Raw genomic sequence first — 18,319 nt, forward strand, 5'->3', positions numbered from 1 at the left:
GTGCACTGGGCCTCTGGTTTAAAGAATATCAATTATTCATAAGCTCTTCCAAAAAATAGGAGAGGAACACTTTCTAACTCACTCTATGAGGTATTACCCTGATGCCAAAACCAAACAAAGATGTCAAGAAAACTACAAATATCTGTCATGAATATGAATAGAAAAATCTTCGACAAAATACTAGCAAACCAAATCCAGCAATATATAAAAATCATCATATACCATGACTAAGTGGGATTTATCCCAGGAATGCAAGAGTAGTTTAACACCCAGAAATCAATCCATGTATTATATACCATAGCAATAGCATAAAGGACAAAAACCATGATTATCTTAATAGAGAAAATGCATTTAAGAAAATTTAATAGCCTTTCATGTTAAAAACTAGAGGCCTGGCGCACAGATTCGTGAATGGGTAGGGTCCCTCAGCTTGGCCAGCTGGGGGGAGGGACTGCAGGAGGTTGGCTGTGGGAGTATACTGACCACCAGGGGGCAGCTCCTGTGTTGAGCGTCTGTCCCCTGGTGGTCAGTGCACATCATAGCTACTGGACAGTCATCTGATCCTCTGGTCGTAACGGTCGCTTAGGCTTTTATATATATAGATACTCAACAAACTAGTAATAGAAAGGCACTTCCTCAAACGGATAAAGGGCAACTAAAAAATCCACAGCTAACACCAAACTTCATAGTGAAGACCAAGTGCTTTCTGTATTAGCTTTCTATTGCTGCTATTATAAATCGCAATAAATGGCTTAAAACAATAAAAATTTACCCTGGCTTATGTGCGTCAGTGGTTAGAGCACCAGCTTACAAACCAAAGGGTCACAGGTTCAATTCTTGGTCAAGGGCAGACCTAGGTTGTGGGTTCGATCCTCGATCTGGGCACATGTGGAAGGCAGCCAACTGATGTTTCTCTAACCACCCACCCCCTTCCCTGCCTCCCTTCCACTCTGAAAAAAGAAAAAAAAATAATGGAAAAAATATCCTCAGATGAGGATTAACCAAAAAAAAAAAATGGTTTGAGACAAGAGCTTAATTGCTTTTAATTAATATTGTCAGCATTTTAATTTGGAGACATTTGTGGGTCAGTTAACTTGTGTAATGTGATAATGTGTTCCTTTGTAGATGAAGAAGATAAGGATAGTTTACAGGAACTTGCTACAGAACAGAAATGCTTTGTGGAACACATCCTTTGTACAAAGCCATTGCCATGCAGGTAAGAACCAACTCCTTGTCTACACAGGTAACTGTTGTTTGCCCCAGTAATCCAGATACATGTATGCATCACACTCAATGCAACTCACCCCTAAGAGTATCAGTTCATCCAGTGATCATCTGGAGCTCCCCTGTCTCAGGACCCTCACGTACTGTGTCCTCTCTCTGGAAGTCTTGTCCCAATTGCAGCTGTAGTTTGCCGTCTTCACTCGGCTAACTCTACTGATTCTTCCTGATCTTAACTTAGTACCAGTTCTTCAGAAGGGGCTCCTCGATTCCCCAGTCTAACCTCAGGTTCTCCTCTTATTCCGCCGTTTTCTCTGTAGTACATTAAAGGTGGCGTCTGTATTTGTTTAATGTCTGTCAAACTGCTAGAGTATGTTTCAGGAGAGCAGAGACCACATCTGTTTCCTGCCATTTACTGTCCCCTCCTGTCGGCATACTCGCTGTCTGATGTGCGTAGTGGGTGTTGAGTAATATTTGATGACTAAATAAAGGGAAATGTCTAGAATGACTCCCAAGTTCCTACTTGGGATAACTGCGTAGATGTGGTCCCTTGGAGACACGTGGGACATAGGAGAAAGTATGTTTGGGAGGATGGAGACATGTTAATGGGGGCACTTGGAGGTTTCTGTTCCTGTGGCACATCCAGGTGGAGGCACTCAGTAGGCTGTTGGACATGTGTCTCTGGTGTTTGGATGCTCTGGGCTAGAACAGTATGGATATGGGAATTGTCAGCTTTGAAATGTGTCTATGGTTAAGGTTACTCAGAAGGAGCCTAGCATGGGTAGAGGAGACCTGTGAAGAGAGTCTGAGCAACACTTTCTCACAGTCGGTGAGTCAGGATAGAGGAGCCCAGCCAAGGAAGGAAACTCGAGTCCAGGGCTGCCAGAAAGACTACAGGAAACCTGAAGGAAAAGATGTCAGGATGCCAGGGAGGTGGGTGCCTCAGGGAGCAGGCAGTGGGCAGCAGCAGGAAGGAGTCATGAGTCGAGACTTGGCAGTACAGGGGCTTCATCTGGAACTGGAAGGGAAACAATCATAGGTGGGGGAGGAGAGCACCAGAGTGAAAAGTGAACAGGGAAAAGAGAGAATAAAATTCCACTTACATACATTTCAAAAACAGGAGGTAAAATTACACAGGTTAAAAGTACCGCCTAGGAAGGAATACATAGAAAACTATGAAGCAAAGCAGGAGCGTGAGTATCTAAGTCAGAATAGCGGTGACTGCTCTAAGGAGTGGAAGGCTGGATCGGGTAGTATCAGCGCCCTGCTAGCGGCAGCATTCTGATTGGTGACCTGGATAGTGGTTACTGAGTGTATGTATGCACTCTTCTGTGTGTAGGTTTCACACTGAAAATATAAAATACCAAATTTTTAACCTCCCAGACTCCCCCTTACCTACCTCCCCTCTTATAGGTTACAATTTAAAGTCTGCTGATTCTAAAGAGAAGGGAAGAAAAACTAGGTTAGGGGGAGCTTGAAATTACAGTGGAGAGAGTTTTGAATGAAGAGACGTGAGCATGTTTATAAGCCGAGGGTAGACAATAGGATATTTTGAAACTACAGAGTTGAGATCAGAAGAGGTGAGAGGAAATGGCATTGTCAGTCCAGAGCGGAAGTGTGCTGTGTGGGGGTGGGATGAACATTGGGGCAGGTGGAGTAGCCTGTTGGCAGGAAAGACGTTTCCTCCAGTGAAATAACCAGGATTAAGAGGGGGATGCAGGCCGTGCGCAGGAAATGAAGTCCTGTGACAGGTGTTGGGCTGCCTGGGATTTTTCATGAGAAATAGACTGAATTCAGTCAGCAGTTTCTGAGCACTTTATCTGGGCTAGGCAGAGACACCTGGGGCTTCTGTGCAAGTTGGGGAGAAAGACACGTATAACCTGACTGATTCATGTAACTGCTGAGGTTAGTGCGCATCATGAGGCTCTGGGTTCCTGAGTGACTTATAAGTCAAATGGCCTCTAGGCTGCTAAGTGACAGCATGTTTCAAACCAGTCACAGCTGTGAGTATTGCAGGTTTCCAGGTCAGCACCTTTGAGGTTACTGCACTAAGAGCAGGTCCCAGGCAACTGATAGCCCAGCCAGAGAAGGCGGCGAACCTCAGCCATGTCATTACACTTGGATCCACTGCGGTTGCCATTTCATAACTTCCCTGTGCCTGTGTGTGTTTCCAGGCAGCCAGCTCCCATTCAAGGGTTCTGGATTGTCCCTGACATCCTGGGGCCCACGATGATCTGTATCACCAGCACCTATGAATGCCTCATAAGGCCTTTATTGTAAGTACTTTTTTGTATTCCCCACACAACTTGTTAATTCTGCAAGATCTAAACTGGGAAAATGCCCTTAGAAACGGCTTGAAGGTACTTGGATTATGCTTTGGCTTCTTATGAGGGTTGGAAAGATAGAATAGGATTACTTTTAGGCATGATATCGTCTCTGGCTACCTGAGAGTCAAGAGCTTTACTTCAAAGTATGGGAAAGCATACTAAAATAGCGAACTCCATTAATATGAATTATATTCAATGATTATCATGTTCTATGTGCCAGACTTAAAAGTAAGGCAGTTACATGCATCTTCTCCTGTAACCAAAGCGACCCTGTAAGGACCACACTATTATGCCCATCTTGTAAAAGGAAACAGGGCTTTCTCACTCCCAAGTTCATGCTCACACTTTAACTTCTCCATTTCTGCCAGGTTCAGAGGGACGTCACAGACATGTAACTCTGGAGGTCTGGTGGTATATAGCTGAACTCGTAATCGTCCTTCTTAAAGCACTCGTATGACGCTATATGCGCTGTGTGGTTGTTTTGTTTTTCCAGCAGCCCTGGAATGTCATTCTGGGTTTTATAAATGCAGGAATAAGCCACCGGTGTTGAACACTGGCACTCCCCTTCCCGAGTCTCCTGGTGTCATTTCAAAGCATGTACTTTTAGATTACTGACACAGTTTGAAATACTGCCATTAATTTACTATCCTTCAAGGAACTCCCATGCTCTCTGAAGGTTGATGTTACACTTTTCGGAAAGCAAAAGAACTCTTACCAATTTTGTATTACTTACACTAAAAGAGACTAAAAACTCTAGCAAGAATAAACATAATAAAATCCCTGAAAAAATTCCTTTTTGCCTTTTGTCTCAAGCATATTTTTAAAAACCCATCCTACCTTTAGTGAAATAAGACCTACACACTGGGTTACTTCAGAATAAAAATGTGAATCTCAAAGGAAAAGAAAACTGAAATGTTGTTATCTAGATACATTCAAATCATGTTTTCTGCTAACTCCCTAAAGTACAGGTTGTCTGTAGTGTAATATTGTTGTTTAACAAACTCCCAGATTATTGTTGCATTCAGAGTAAGTCGCTCACCATGGTGTTAACTTTTGCAGTCTCTCAAGCTTTCTGAAATTGCCATTGTGAATATTTGTAATATTCGAGTGAATGTAATTTTTATAAGTCAAGTTATATAGAGAGTAAGTACAGTATTTAGTGGTTATCTGGGTGAATATTGGTTTTGGTCAAATCCAAACTATACCTAGGAAATGAGTGATTCATTTGTTTATGACTCTGGCTTATAACGGGCTCTCGAGTCCTTGCAGAAAAGTTCATGATGAATTTATACCCTGTGCTGCCTTGATCTTTACAAAAAGAATTTGGAGTGACAGGGCCCAAAATGCTTTGACAAATGGTAGCATTGGTAGAATAAGGGGGTAGCTCCCCAAGGTTCTGTCTTCATGGCAGAAATGTACATCCTGGTACTCACACAGTGCCACTCGATAGTTCCTTAAGATTCTGGGCAGATGTGGCTAATGCTTTCCTCTGATACAGTAAGCGACTTCATGGTAGATTCTGTTTCATTTATTTTGCAGAAGCACAGTCCATCCTGCGTCTCCTCCCCTGCTTTGTACTCAAGGAGATGTTGAAGTGGCAGAGTCTCCCCTCCGAATTCTAGCTGAAGCCCCGGATGCCTTTGAAAAGCATATAAGAAGCATTTTGCAACGCAGTGTTGCAAATCCAGCATTTTTGAAGTATGGGATATAGGTTATAGGTTTTAAGAACTGGTTCATCCTCTCCTCAGCTATTTATTTCATTTCATGTACTTTTTACTATGTTGGAGTTGGAAGAAACATAGGGCATATTTAATCAGCTAGTGAATAGACAGAATGGATATAGAGGCACCTGAATATGATAAACAGGAAGTATAAAAAGGGGAAAAAGCAGCTATGACTTGAGTCAATTTTTAGTTGTTTTACTCAACTAAAGGAAAGTAATGGTAGAAACTTTTTTTTAAAGATCATCTGAAAAAGATACAGCCCCTCCTCCTGAAGAATGTCTTCAGCTCATCAGCAGAGCCACCCAGGTGTTCAGAGAACAGTACATTCTTAAACAGGACCTGGCCAAGGAGGAGATTCAGCGGAGGTAGGTGGCCTTTGCTCACATACCACCAGCTCCTGGCGGGCATCTGACACTGTGTAATGGCCTAGACCTGGCTTCCCATTACATTTCTTTTTTTCCTTTTTTTTTGCTTTTGAAGGATCAAATTATTATGTGACCAAAAAAAGAAACAACTTGAAGATCTCAATTATTGTCGAGAGGAAAGGTAAGTGCCAAAATTGGGGAGGAGAAAAAAAAAAAAAAAAAAGCTCAAGACGACGGGAACTGTTTCTCGCCCTAAAACCCAGACCACATTAGCTGGCTTCACCATCAAGATGGACCCTAAGAGTCTCGTTTTTTCTGCCATTAGGAAAAGTCTGCGGGAAATGGCTGAGCGCTTAGCTGACAAATATGAGGAAGCCAAGGAAAAACAAGAAGATATCACAAACAGGTCAGTGGTCGTACAACATTCAGTTCCCCGCTCAGGTACTACTAGTGCTACGTGCTCAGATATAACAGTGCCACGCGAAGTGGGCCTGGAGTGTTCCCCCAGGCCTGCGGAATGGAGCTGGCTCCCTTACCTCTCCCCCCGTCATCCTGTGGTGCTCCCTTCATAGACACTAGATTCATTCCTAAGTGGCAGAGACCTCAAGCTGAGATGTTTTCTTGCCTTTTTTAAAGGATGAAAAAAGTACTTCACAGTTTTCATTCTCAGCTTCCAGTTCTCTCTGATAGTGAGAGAGACATGAAGAAAGAATTACAGTTGATACCTGATCAACTTCGACATTTGGGCAATGCCATCAAACAGGTAGGAATGAATATAGGTTGTTATATTTTGTACTTATGTTTGTTCTGTAAGAATTATTTCATAAAATATAAAAAATTCTCAGAGGGGGTAGGGAAGGTGGGAAGAGATTTACTAAAGAACTTACAAGTATAATCCATGGACACAGACAGTAATGCAGTGAAGGCCTGGGAAGGGGGCAAGAGTGGGAAAGAGGGAGTCAATGAGGGGGAAAAAGAGGGGGGGGGGCAAATCTGTAATACTTTTCAACAACAAAAATACATTTTAAAAGTAAAAAGATACCATGAAAACATGCAGCAAACCACAGCCAAAAAAACCTATGTTCTGTTTGATACTTAAGGTTACCATGAAAAAAGACTATCAGCAGCGCAAGATGGAAAAGGTACTGAGTCCTCAAAAACCCACCATTACCCTCAGTGCCTACCAGCGGAAATGCATTCAGTCCATCCTGAAGGAGGAGTAAGTAATACTAATAGTCAACTGTTATGAGGTAGCTTTTCCTTTGCAATAAATATGCCAAAAGTAGCCTTTCTCTGCCCAGCTGACATTACTTGGCATTTGTATGTCATGTTTACTGGAATAGGAGCCATGTGATAAAGAACTTGAGATGATGACTTCATTGTAATATGATTTTGTTGTGTGGTCAAGGTGTAGTCCCCAGGGAACATGTTAAAAAATATTCCCAGCAGTTGCAATACTATTTGCCACTGTTAGCCTTAAATAAGTAGTAAACACCATTACTATCCATCTGAAATGTGAACCTGTTTATCTTAGCAAAGCACTTCTAACTTCAGCGTTACTAACTAGTTTGAATTCTTTATGGCTTACTCATTTGTTCTGTTCCCAAAAGTGGTTTTATGATTTTACAGGGGTGAACACATAAGAGAAATGGTGAAGCAGATTAATGATATCCGAAATCATGTCAACTTCTGACACCACCAGAACAGTCGCACCTGAAGTTAACACAAGTGAAGGCTTGAGCTCAAACTGTAAAACAAGCGAGTAGCATTATCTATTTATAAAGAGGCATTTGGTGTTATATTGTTCATCATTTTCATACTTTACTTGTTTTATAATTATTGAATAAATGCTTTTACTTAAAAATTGGAATGTGCCTTATATATAAGCTTAAGTTGACGATTATGTTCAGCAATGGCTTAGGATTTTTTTTAAAAGCCCAAGAACCCTGAGTTTTCTCCAACAGCTGAACAAGATTGAGAGCTGCATTTTAAAGTGCCAACACCAGAAATGTGATTCTGAAAAGGGAGGATTCAAAGGAAAAGGCCACACAGTATACTAGGCAGCAGCTTTTTTAATTTGAACACTCTCTTCCTAAGGACACACCTTCAGTACAGTTAACAAACGGTTACATCTGAAATCTGCTTAGAGCCGAGCCCAGGATCCACAACTGCAAAGCCGCTGTTGGCTCACTTCCACAGGCAGTATTACCTTTGAGAGCTCAGTTTGGCTGTGCACTGTGTCCTGATATGAGTTACAAGTGAGTACAAGGTACAAATGTAGGACCTCAAAGGGAAAAAGAAACAAATGACTGTCTGCAGTTAATGATTTTGTTCTGTTAGCGTTGGGTAATGTTTTTACCGCCCATATTAGTTCTGAAAGGTAATACTGCACCTGCCTAGAAATGGCCGAGTGACTGCCAATTAAAAGCCACATAAGGCAGGTAACAGGGAGGAGGTAAATCATGTTAGACATGCGTGAGAAAATATGTGTACAGACTGAACACAAACACAGGAACACTTGTGAAACCGAACTGATCTTTTCTTTTGCCCAGACAGGCTAAATCCTGCCTTCAAATCAATTTCCCGTTTGCACAGAAAACCCTGATTAAAGTGTTTCTTACCAGGATAGTGGCACAATGTTTGCTTCATACCAGAAACAAATTGTTAACAAAACCTAGAGTAACAGTTTGGGTTTTTCTAGGACATTTTTCTTAACAAAGTGGGTTCCAACAGTCTGCATCTGCCACAGTAGAGACTACCAGTGGTTCCCTAATCATGATTTTACTGGCCCAGTACCACCTTACTGAGAAAAACATCTGCAAGCTTGTCTCAGCAGAGCAGTTCCCTGGGGCTAGAGTTTAGTTCAGGAAGATTATGAATTACCCATCCATCCTGAATTATAGTGCCAATTTTAATATTCTGAAACAAATTAGCTCAGAGCTTATTCAAGGAACCAGTCTTACACTTATAATGTTTAAACAGATTGTATTTTAGAATTAAATTCCCTGTAACTCAATGAGGATAAATGTTTCCTTTAAACCAAAGTAGTACTTTATACAAAGGGACTGTAAACCAATTAAAATAACGTTTCATGCATGGCAAGCCTGTAGCACTATTTCCATAATTAGTATTTACTTTTAAATTCATAATCATGAATCCAAGACTACAACAATAACCTAAGGAATGAGGTATGTAGTCTGTATCTTGTCCCATGGAAGACAGAAGTAAAGATCTTTCCGGCTAGTCCACAATAGCTTCATTTATAACAATGACAATTCACTTTAAACTCTAAGTTGATGGTGGCTTTAAATGAGCCAAACAATCTACTTAATCCATTTAATTACTGTAAGGGTCCTTCAAGTACCCTGCTGTTTTATAACACCAATCACAAAAATTATCTGAAAACAATTTTACCTTTGAACCATCTCTATCATGAATGAAACCATGTAGACTCCTACTGGCTAACAGTCCTGCAGCAGGTCAATAGCCAACAGGAACCGTTCGTTCTCTGCTTTCTGCAACACCATACAGCCACGGCCTGTTCACTGAAGCTTTCTTCACAAAGAAAAGCTAACCTCACAGGAATGACAAAGCAGATTTCCAAACTGATGAACGGACTGACTGGGGTTTTCCCAACTTCATAAGCATTATCACACTCCAGGTCTAAATTATAAAAGAAAAATACAAAGTTGGTACTTGTCGAACATAGTTATCACCATTTTGTATTTGACACTTCTGCAACAGTACTTCGGCCCATTGATTCGAGTTAAAAGCAAGCAGATTTATAAATTTGTACTAGATGTTGTCAGCTTGTTTTGTTAATATTATCTTTTCCCACTGATCCAAGAACAAAGTTTTCAAGAGCAGGTGGTACCAGTTCAGTTTGACCCTGGTACCTGTGGGCCCACGAAATTTATCCAAGTAGCAGAAAAAGTGCTTTCAAACAGTTTCTTGTGCTTTTCCTTTAACCTCAATTTCCAATACGTATAGCCCCAGCTAAGTTTTCAAATTCTCATAATTCAGTTCTTGAATTGGTTTTGTTTGCCACAACATCTGATTCTCCGGCAAGTTTCAGTAGCATTTAAGATCCTCCAATGAAAGACAGTTTTTTAAAAAAGCACTGAGCTAGGAAATGCAGTCACTAGCCAATGGCCTGCTCTCAAACTTCATATTTTAATATAAAATACTCATACAGCATACTACACGTGTCTTGCTAGCTGAATACTGTTACTGATGTATTCTATACAACAAAAATGATCTCTTCCAATATCTATGAACAGGAAATGTAATTCCAAACACTACTGGATGGTGCTTTAGGGAAATGTTGGATAAACAGGCAAGGAAACAGCACTTTCTCCATCACCGAACCTGATCCACATCTGCTGGAGTCAAGCCTGGGGTCTCGCTAGTGTTCCCACTTGAAAGGTCTTTTTGCTGCAAATTAGCCTGGCTGTTCGCTGTTCCTGTGCTGCACAGTCTTCTCCCACTAGAAACACATCTCCCCAGTCTTCCTTTTTTGTGACTTCTTTAGTTAAGAGTAAGTAATTAATGTTGCTCTAAAGATGAGTTAAAAACCCAAAGTGCAGGCGAGAATCCTGCTGTGAAGGTGTCATGTCTCAGGAAGCTGGTTAATGTCTGTCAGTTTGGTATCATTCAGAATTGCCCGGACTCTCTCCAATGAGTCTGCTTGCCGGATCCGCTCTAACTGCACCTGGAGAGAGAATACAGGAGGGTAAGTGCACATGGTTCCTGCCTAGATTTTCGGAAGGTTACTTTGATTTAGAGGAGATGGAGCAATTCCCAAAAGCTGCTGTGGAGCAGACCCAGTGTAAGGTGCTGGGACCATGGATGTGAATGAGACCTGACCCCTGAGAACCCACAGTTCAGTTGGTGGTGGGGCAGGGGGACTTATAGAGAATCTCAGCACAATATGCTAAATGTCACTGTAGGCACTCACTGTGTGCCAAGCGGCATGGAGGTGGTGGTGGACCACTGTGGCCCAGTGTGAGGACCTAGCTCTGTAGGTCTATGGGGAAGACAAAGCTAAGCTGGGCCTGGGGAGTCAGGCGCTGATGAGATAATGAGGCTTACCAGAGTGACTACTGTGGGCAAGGAACCACAAGGAGTTAAAATACATTTGGAACATGGAATATAAAATATAAGGCAAAGAGGTGAAAAACTGTAGGGATAGGCCTTGTTGGGAAGAATCTTACATGGTATTCCAAGGACTTCACACTTTACTCTTTAAGGACCAACGGTAGAGAGGGAAAGGGGTACAAGTCTGAAGTGCACACCTGGGTTTTCGCTTGAATGACCAGGCAGGTGTTTGGGCTGGATTAGCTATTGTCAGTGGTGGAGTCAAGGGGCGGTGAGTTCTCCTGGGTACCAGGACCCCCTAAACAGCCTTGGTGCTCTGAGGGTTCCCCAAATGCCTCACCTGAAGGGTTTGAGAAAGCTTTACAAAATCTCTCTGGACTTGTTCACTGACATCTAGTTCTGTCTGCAACCTCTGAGCTTTGTTCTTCTCTTCAAACATTAGTTGTTCAACGGTAACCTAAAAAAATACAAGTTTTGAAGGAGGATTAACACCAAAGAGCCATAGGTCAGAATCACTTAGGACAGTGGTTCTCAATTTGGCTGCACATTAGAATCACCTGGGAATCTTTGAAAATCCTGATTTCTGGGCCTCATCCTCCAGAAACTGTTTCTTTGTTATGGCGTGGGTCCACAACATTAGTAACAAAGAAACAATTTCCAGAGGATGGGGCCCAGAAATCAGGATTTTAAAAAGATTCCCAGGTGATTCTAATGTGCAGCCAAGGTTGAGAACCACTGACTTAGGAGATCTAGGAACTTGTAGTCTCCTACTAGATAAGACAGGTGGGTATCGAGTTGCCTAAGCTACTTGCTCGAGGTCCCTAAAATGAATCAAACCGTATTAAAGTGCTGCACGGACGGACGCACACATCTCCCCTCACCCCCAGCAGCCTGGTGACAGTGGCTAATCATCAAGAAGCAGCTGCTAAGCCCTAGCTGGTTTGGCTCCGTGGATAGAGCATCGGCCTGCGGACTGAAAGGTCCTGAGTTTGATTTCGGTCAGGACACATGCCCTGATTGTGGGCTCGATCTCCAGTAGAGGGTGTGCAGGAGGCAGCTGATCAGTGATTCTCTCTCATCATTGATGTTTCTACCTCTCTCCTCTCCCTCTCTGAAATCAATGTCTACATTAATAAAAGAGAAAGATGCAAATTTTTATTTTTTATTGATTTCAGAGAGGGAGAGGTAGAAACATCAATGATGAGAATCACTGATTGGCTGCCAAGAAAGATGCAAATTGACTGTACCTTTGTGGCACCCAGCAGCCAATCAGGAGTATGCAAATTAACTCAACAAAGATGGTGGGTTAATTTGCATACGCAGGTGCCAGGCAGCAGGGGGCGAGGCGGGATGTTTGCTCATTGCCATGGCGACGATGCAGGCATTCCGCACCGCCCAGCCGCTCCAGGCCTCTGGGCAGCACGGGAAGGTGGAAAGTTGTCTCCAGGCCAGAACGAAGGCAGAAAGGCAGCTCCGGGCTGGAGTGAAGGTGGAAAGGCGGCTCCAGCCGGAGCGAAGGCGGTGCGGCCAGCCAGGGGAAGGAAGACCCATTCCTGCACGAATCTTCGTGCACCGGGCCCCTAGTATATATATATTTAAAGCAGCTCTAAGATCAGAGCTACTACAGAATAGGGACAGAAACTTTGGGGACTTTCTCTGACAACCGTAACAGTCAAGCGTATGAAAATTGTCAGTGAACATATATCAGGCAGCCCCAGCTAGCTCCCCTTCAGCAAACCATGTGGCAACATTTCTACAGAGAACTATCAGATACCAGGTTCACAGTGTTTTTATACTTAAAAATGACCACACAGACACTCTTTCTAGGAAACCTCCTCCACAAGTAGCCTCATGCACTTTTATTCTAACTGGAATCATCAAAAATTAGGCAGCAAATATGGCTCAATGCAGTATTTGATGAGACAAATGAATGACCCTTTTGAAGCAGTGTGTCTAGCTATGGCAGAGCCAAGTTTGCCTCATGGCCCTTTCAGCCCAACACCTAAAAAGCCAGAGCAGGCAGTGTCAGATCTGATCCAACTCTAATGAGAGAAATTCACTTCATTTTCTCCCTGCAAAGTCTTGACAACTTTCAAAGGGTAGCGCTATTCAAAGCAGCAATCTTTTTTAAATAGGCAAGATGTGATCCTACATTCTTAGCACTGGTTTTTATTCAACTACCAACAAAAACATCACCTTAGCAGTAGTCTCTTTCTTTAATTGTTCTTCCAAAGTGATTTTCATTTCCTGAAGGCTCTCAAGCTGCTGAGACTTCTCTCTTAACGTGGACTCCAACTGTGAAAGGAAGAAGGAAAAAGCTGAATTCATAGAAACTCCCTACTCAACACACCACCCAGAGGAGCTGCACCTGGAGTGCGATGCCCAAGTTCTCAGGTCTCCTAGGCCTTGGACGTTGGCTTTGCTTGTAATGCTCTTCTCACCCTTTGGTCTCTGTGAATCTTCTATTTATTCTGCAAGACCCATTTATTTTATTAAACTAAGCAACTACTATGTTCTGAGATGGAGAAATCAGAAAAGACTAACATGAAGTAAAGAATTCTGACATGTGAACACGGAGGAAGAAGCATTTAATTCTGTCAGAAAACTTGAGAAGGGTTCCCTTGAAGAGATGACATTTGATCCTTAAAAGATGAGAAATTTTACAGGGGAAAGAAAAGGGTTAAGGTGGAGAGAGCTGCCAAAGAGAGGGGATGGATGAGATGAATAAAAACCAAGTTCAGGAACTGTGGTGACTATTTGCTGAGAGCTACAGAGCTACGGCACAGAGTGCTGCGGCTGAAGCTGGAGAGGCAGTAGGGAGGCTAAGGAATAAGGACTTGGTCCCGGAGGTAAAGGGAACCACTGGAGGGCTTTTAACCAGACTGGGACATAGTTTACAATTTAAAGGCCACCTTGGTTTATTATAAAGATGAATTGGAATGGGATAAATTTGGGAGGCTGTTACAATAACCCAGGTGAGAATTGAAGTCTGAACCCAAACAGCAGCAGAGTGGAAAGGATGGGGCGTGACTAGAGGGCTGATTTCTGCCAGTGCAACCGCGATGGTACAGTGGAGGCAGAAGCCAGACTTCAACACGTGGGCAGTGACCGGGAGGTCAGGCAGTGGAGGTCAAGAACCTAGGCTATAAAAGGAAGAAAAAAGATTGGTAACTTGAGAGAGAAGTGTAACCCAAAGAAAAACCTTTCTCCTCTTAGCAGGAAACATCTGTGTAATGGAAAAGACCAATAACAAGGTAGAGGTTCAAGGCCCATAACTGAGTGGAAAACTGAGAGGAAGTCTGGTCAGAAACAAGACTCGTTTTCTTTCTTTTTAAAAAATTCTTACCTGAGGATATTTTCATTGATTTTAGAGAGAGAAGAAGGAGAAAGAGAGCGAGAAACGAAACATTGATGTGAGAGTGAAACATCGATCGGTTGTCTTCCATACATGCCCTAACTGGGAATTGAACCCGCAATCGAGGTATGTTCCCTGACTGGGAAGCGAACCCAAGACCTTTTTGGTGTATGAATGATGCTTCAACTAACTGAGCCACCTCGCTGGGCAGAAACAGATCATTTTCTCTGAAGAAACAGGACAGAGAAGGCTGGGAAGAAAAGTAAGAGAAGTAACTGAGAGGCCAGGAAGCTGAGGTGGCCCTACGATGACGGGTACACGGCCATCATGTGCCGAGTGAGGAGGTGAAGTGAGTGTGACTGTCTGACTCCCACTGGGAGGGCGGGAAGGAAGACATTTGCTAAGGGCAAATTAAAGGCCAACTGAGTAGCACTCGAGGCCCAACTGATGACATGAGCAGTGTTTTCTTCATCCCAGTGGCATCTGCAGCGTGGGGCAGAGGTGGAAGAGGTGCACAGCAGGATTAACCCAGAGCTGGGCAGTACCGAGTGAGGGCAGCAGACAGACGAGAAGTCAGGGGACCTGCAGGTGCTGCTGGGAGACTATATGAAAGAAGCCATACAGATGCAGCTCAGAAGAAAGCAAAGCCATGAGGAAGTCGCTAAAACCAAAGGAAAAGTGCAGGGAATTGAAGGTCTGAATGAGGTTCTCAGACAGCTGGACCCATGGGTGTAAGAGCTGTAAGGATGGTAAACGAGGATGAGGCAACATGGGGCTGGAGTGAGATAGCAGAGAGGGGCTTGGTGCAGCCAAGACTGTGGGAAGGAAGGGGCAGGTGGAGGCAAAGGTCCACAAACAAGGAGGCCAGTGCTGAGTAGGGCCATGCTGTCTAAGAGAAGAGGGCTCAGCCAGCAAGAAACCATTATCTCATGTTTGTAAAAGATTCTGTACATATTTCTACTGTAGCTTCAAGTACATATCAATACCATACCTTGCCTGTCTTCCCACGACCATGGAAATTCCAGGCTGCAATCATATCTGCCCCCTCTGTGCCCTCTGGTCTACATGTGGCCTGGCACAGAGCAGACTCCTCAATAAGTGGTCTCGATTATCATCACACCCTTTCCCACTAAACACAAGGGACATGTCGTAACTATATTTCATTCCTTGGGTCTAACACAACAGAATTCAACAAATACTAGTAACTACTGGTTGCTGGTGGAATTAATTTGAAACTCGTGAAACTCACCTGTCCTTTTTCTATTTTTATTCTTTCTAATTCAGCTTTTAAGCTAGAAATGGAAGCTAGAAGGAAAAAAAGAGGGAGAAGTGTTATCATTTATTGATTATTGTGGATTTAAATTTTTTTCTTACAAAACTCCTTTTTTCTACCGTAATTTCAATCTCATATAATGAAAGAAGTCAAATATATACTAAACACAGAGGAAAACCAACACTCTTTTCTCAAAATTATCCCCAATCAGCATTATAACCAAGATCAGGTAAAAGCAGAGTCCGTATGAATGAACACTGTTTCATAAACTCCCTCTACATCAGATATCCACATCTAGCCCTGGGGTGTGTGGAGATATTCTCTGCAGGAATCTGTTAACCCATCGAAGTTCTGCAAGGAAACGCCACGCATCTAGTCACACCCCCAGTGGTCTAGGTTCAAGTACTGACTTTCCCATCTCCTAGTAGCTGCCAAAGAGAGGCCTCTAGAGCTCCTAAAAATACAGTGAGTTTTGGGTGTTTTTTGTTGTTGTTTTACTCTTAGTTACTGGATATTATCAGAACATCTGGAAAAATGGACTGAGTTCTTACTTAACTCTTTCCTATACTTTTCTGTTTCCACATTCTATGGCCATGTATTACTTCTTAGAATCAGAAAAAAGTTTTATTTAATGCCTCCAATTCTAAACTATATCACTTTTATCTTCACCTATTTCTTCCTTGCAGTTTTCTATTTCTAATTGCAGAGTTTCTTCAAGGTTCTCTTTTAAACACTGTTCCGCTTGAATCTGCTCTTTTAGGAAAAGTATTTCAGCCTTCAGCTTCTCTTCCATGTGGTCTGCTGCTGTCCGCACATTAATGATATTCTCACGGTATTTTAATACCAATTCCCGGAGTTCCTGGATTAAAGACACAAATGGTTATTGGGTTTGTGAGGAAAGAAAGTAAACAAAGGAAGGTAAAGATTTTCTGCAACCAGAATTTCAGGTGTTGCTTTAAATGGTTCAAAAATTAAAGATTTCCAACTCCACCCCACTTGGGGCTTCAAGGGGCAGGTACCATGCATGTCATGTTAACATTCAGAATGTTCTAGAAATAAGACATTTCCAGCCAAAAAATGTGCACTATGAACTACATAACTTTTCCTCAAAACTGTTTCATAAGCAGAAAAATAAAAATGTTAAGTGACTTACAATGTGGGGTTCACCATGAATAGTTTAGGAGCTAAACTAGTCCTTGCTTAAATTTAAGGAGAGTTAGGGTATAAGAACCAAAAGATAAACTCAGAAGCAAATGTGAATTCTATGAAGATAAAATTTATTTACTTATTCATTCAACCACTTGTTGAACATCTACCACAAGCAAAGTACTATGTTAGCCCAGAGGCAAGTATGGCAAAGAATGGTTTTCTAAGGTGATCACCATTTGCTATAATAAAGTCAGCTTAAATCTCATTTTTCCCTAAATTTTAACTGTCTTCTTTAAACTCCTCCCAATGATATCCTAAAGCAACTGTAAAGCAAAAACTGGGATTCTTAGATAACTAGCAAATGTATATAAATTACAGAACAGAGGGGGGAAAAGTAAAAAACTTAACAAGTATTTCATAAGATTTAATGCTGAAACTAGTCTAAGAATCAAGGCTTAAAGGCTAGACTGGTTACATCCTTCAAGGCTTCTTGGATTTACTTTTTTTTTTTTTAATTTAGGAATAAGGAGTTTTCTAGAGACCATGGAAGAGAGGAATCTTTCCTGCCAAGAGGGAAAATTTAACAGAGCTGTTAAGTACTCTGCTGATAGCGAAAGCAGGCAGGTCCCACAAACTTTCTCCTTGATTACATCAGCCACCAGTTCAGAAAGGAGAGCCCCAGCAAACTGAGCTGAGACCACAAGCTGGGGGTGAAGGAGGATGAGAGGAAAAGCAAGGAGCTAATGGCAAGGTAGGCAGTGGAGCCCCTGTGAGTAAGTAAAATAAAAACCCAAAATTAACAATAATGCTAATGTGCACATACAAGAAAAAAGAATGAAGACCAAATTATAGAAGGTGTAGAGGTAAGATTAAGAAAAACTGTTACTTACAAAAATATAAATTTATGTAATGTTTGATTTTAAAGTTTTTAACAATTACAATTTTTAAGATAAAAGAACAAAAGGATTTTACGAATAACGTTTTTCTATTTTGTTTTGAAAATTGCTCTAAGAAATCTCATCTTTAACTATACTGTTTATAGGTTTTACTTGAGCTTAGCATAAGATGAAGTTTTTTTTAAATGTTAAAAGGTTTTAAAATGTAAAAAAGGTTGGAGAATGTTAAGGAGATAGTTATGAACATCTTCGGGCAACTTCTGGGTTTGCAGCCCAGATTCACCCCTAAGCACAGGAGAATGGAAATGACTAAAAGCATCCTAAAGGGTTACTGAAGTCTAAAGGAGGGAGAGTGTAGTACACCCTTGTAAGTGCTGAACAGGAAAACATCAAGGATCCAGCTTGGTGACCCCTTCAAACATTTCATTTCTGGTGCGTTCTCAATCTGGTTCTGCAAGAATAGCTTTCAGACCTTCAATTTGGCAAAACATTCTTAGATATGACACTGATAGCATGAGCAACAGAAGGAAAAAATAGGTAAATTGGAACTATCTCAAAATTTAAAACCTTTGTGCTACAAAGGATACCGTCAAGAAAGTGAAAAAGACAATCCATAGAATGGGAGAAAATATCTACAGTATATTTACCTGATAAAAGAGACTTACATGGAGAATATATAAACAACTCTTATAACTCAATAAAAAAATTTCAAAATGAGCAAAGGATCTGACTAGACCAGGGGTGGGCAAACTTTTTAACTCAAAGGCCACAATGGGTTCTTAAACTGGACCGGAGGGCGCCGGAACAAAAGCATGGATGGAGTGTTTGTGTGAACTAATATAAATTCAAAGTAAACATCATTACATAAAAGGGTACGGTCTTTTTTTTTTTTTAGTTTTATTCATTTCAAAC

At 41.8% G+C, this 18,319-nt stretch overlaps 2 protein-coding genes across 3 annotated transcripts in view; one reads left to right on the plus strand and one right to left on the minus strand.

The window, feature by feature from the left end:
- NUP88 (nucleoporin 88) overlaps window positions 1-7,505 on the plus strand; it is a 32,757-nt gene extending 25,252 nt beyond the window's left edge. Inside the window, exons 9-17 of the mRNA XM_081109326.1 lie at window positions 1,126-1,216; window positions 3,396-3,497; window positions 5,088-5,246; window positions 5,512-5,637; window positions 5,753-5,818; window positions 5,963-6,043; window positions 6,274-6,400; window positions 6,738-6,856; window positions 7,267-7,505. Of these exons, the coding sequence (XP_080965452.1) occupies window positions 1,126-1,216; window positions 3,396-3,497; window positions 5,088-5,246; window positions 5,512-5,637; window positions 5,753-5,818; window positions 5,963-6,043; window positions 6,274-6,400; window positions 6,738-6,856; window positions 7,267-7,330 (935 nt within the window). The 3' untranslated portion in view covers window positions 7,331-7,505. The remainder of the gene's footprint in view (window positions 1-1,125; window positions 1,217-3,395; window positions 3,498-5,087; window positions 5,247-5,511; window positions 5,638-5,752; window positions 5,819-5,962; window positions 6,044-6,273; window positions 6,401-6,737; window positions 6,857-7,266) is intronic.
- Window positions 7,506-7,693: 188 nt separating this feature from the next.
- Window positions 7,694-18,319, minus strand: part of RABEP1 (rabaptin, RAB GTPase binding effector protein 1) — a 113,899-nt gene continuing 103,273 nt past the window's right edge. For both annotated transcript variants that reach the window (XM_081109324.1, XM_081109325.1), the window contains 5 exons: window positions 16,032-16,221; window positions 15,339-15,394; window positions 12,931-13,029; window positions 11,075-11,191; window positions 7,694-10,348 (listed from right to left, as the gene is read on the minus strand). In XM_081109324.1, the coding sequence (XP_080965450.1) occupies window positions 10,247-10,348; window positions 11,075-11,191; window positions 12,931-13,029; window positions 15,339-15,394; window positions 16,032-16,221 (564 nt within the window). In that variant the 3' untranslated portion in view covers window positions 7,694-10,246. The remainder of the gene's footprint in view (window positions 10,349-11,074; window positions 11,192-12,930; window positions 13,030-15,338; window positions 15,395-16,031; window positions 16,222-18,319) is intronic.

Source organism: Myotis nattereri, assembly GCF_964212035.1.
Source record: "Myotis nattereri genome assembly, chromosome: 16".
NCBI lineage: Eukaryota > Metazoa > Chordata > Mammalia > Chiroptera > Vespertilionidae > Myotis > Myotis nattereri.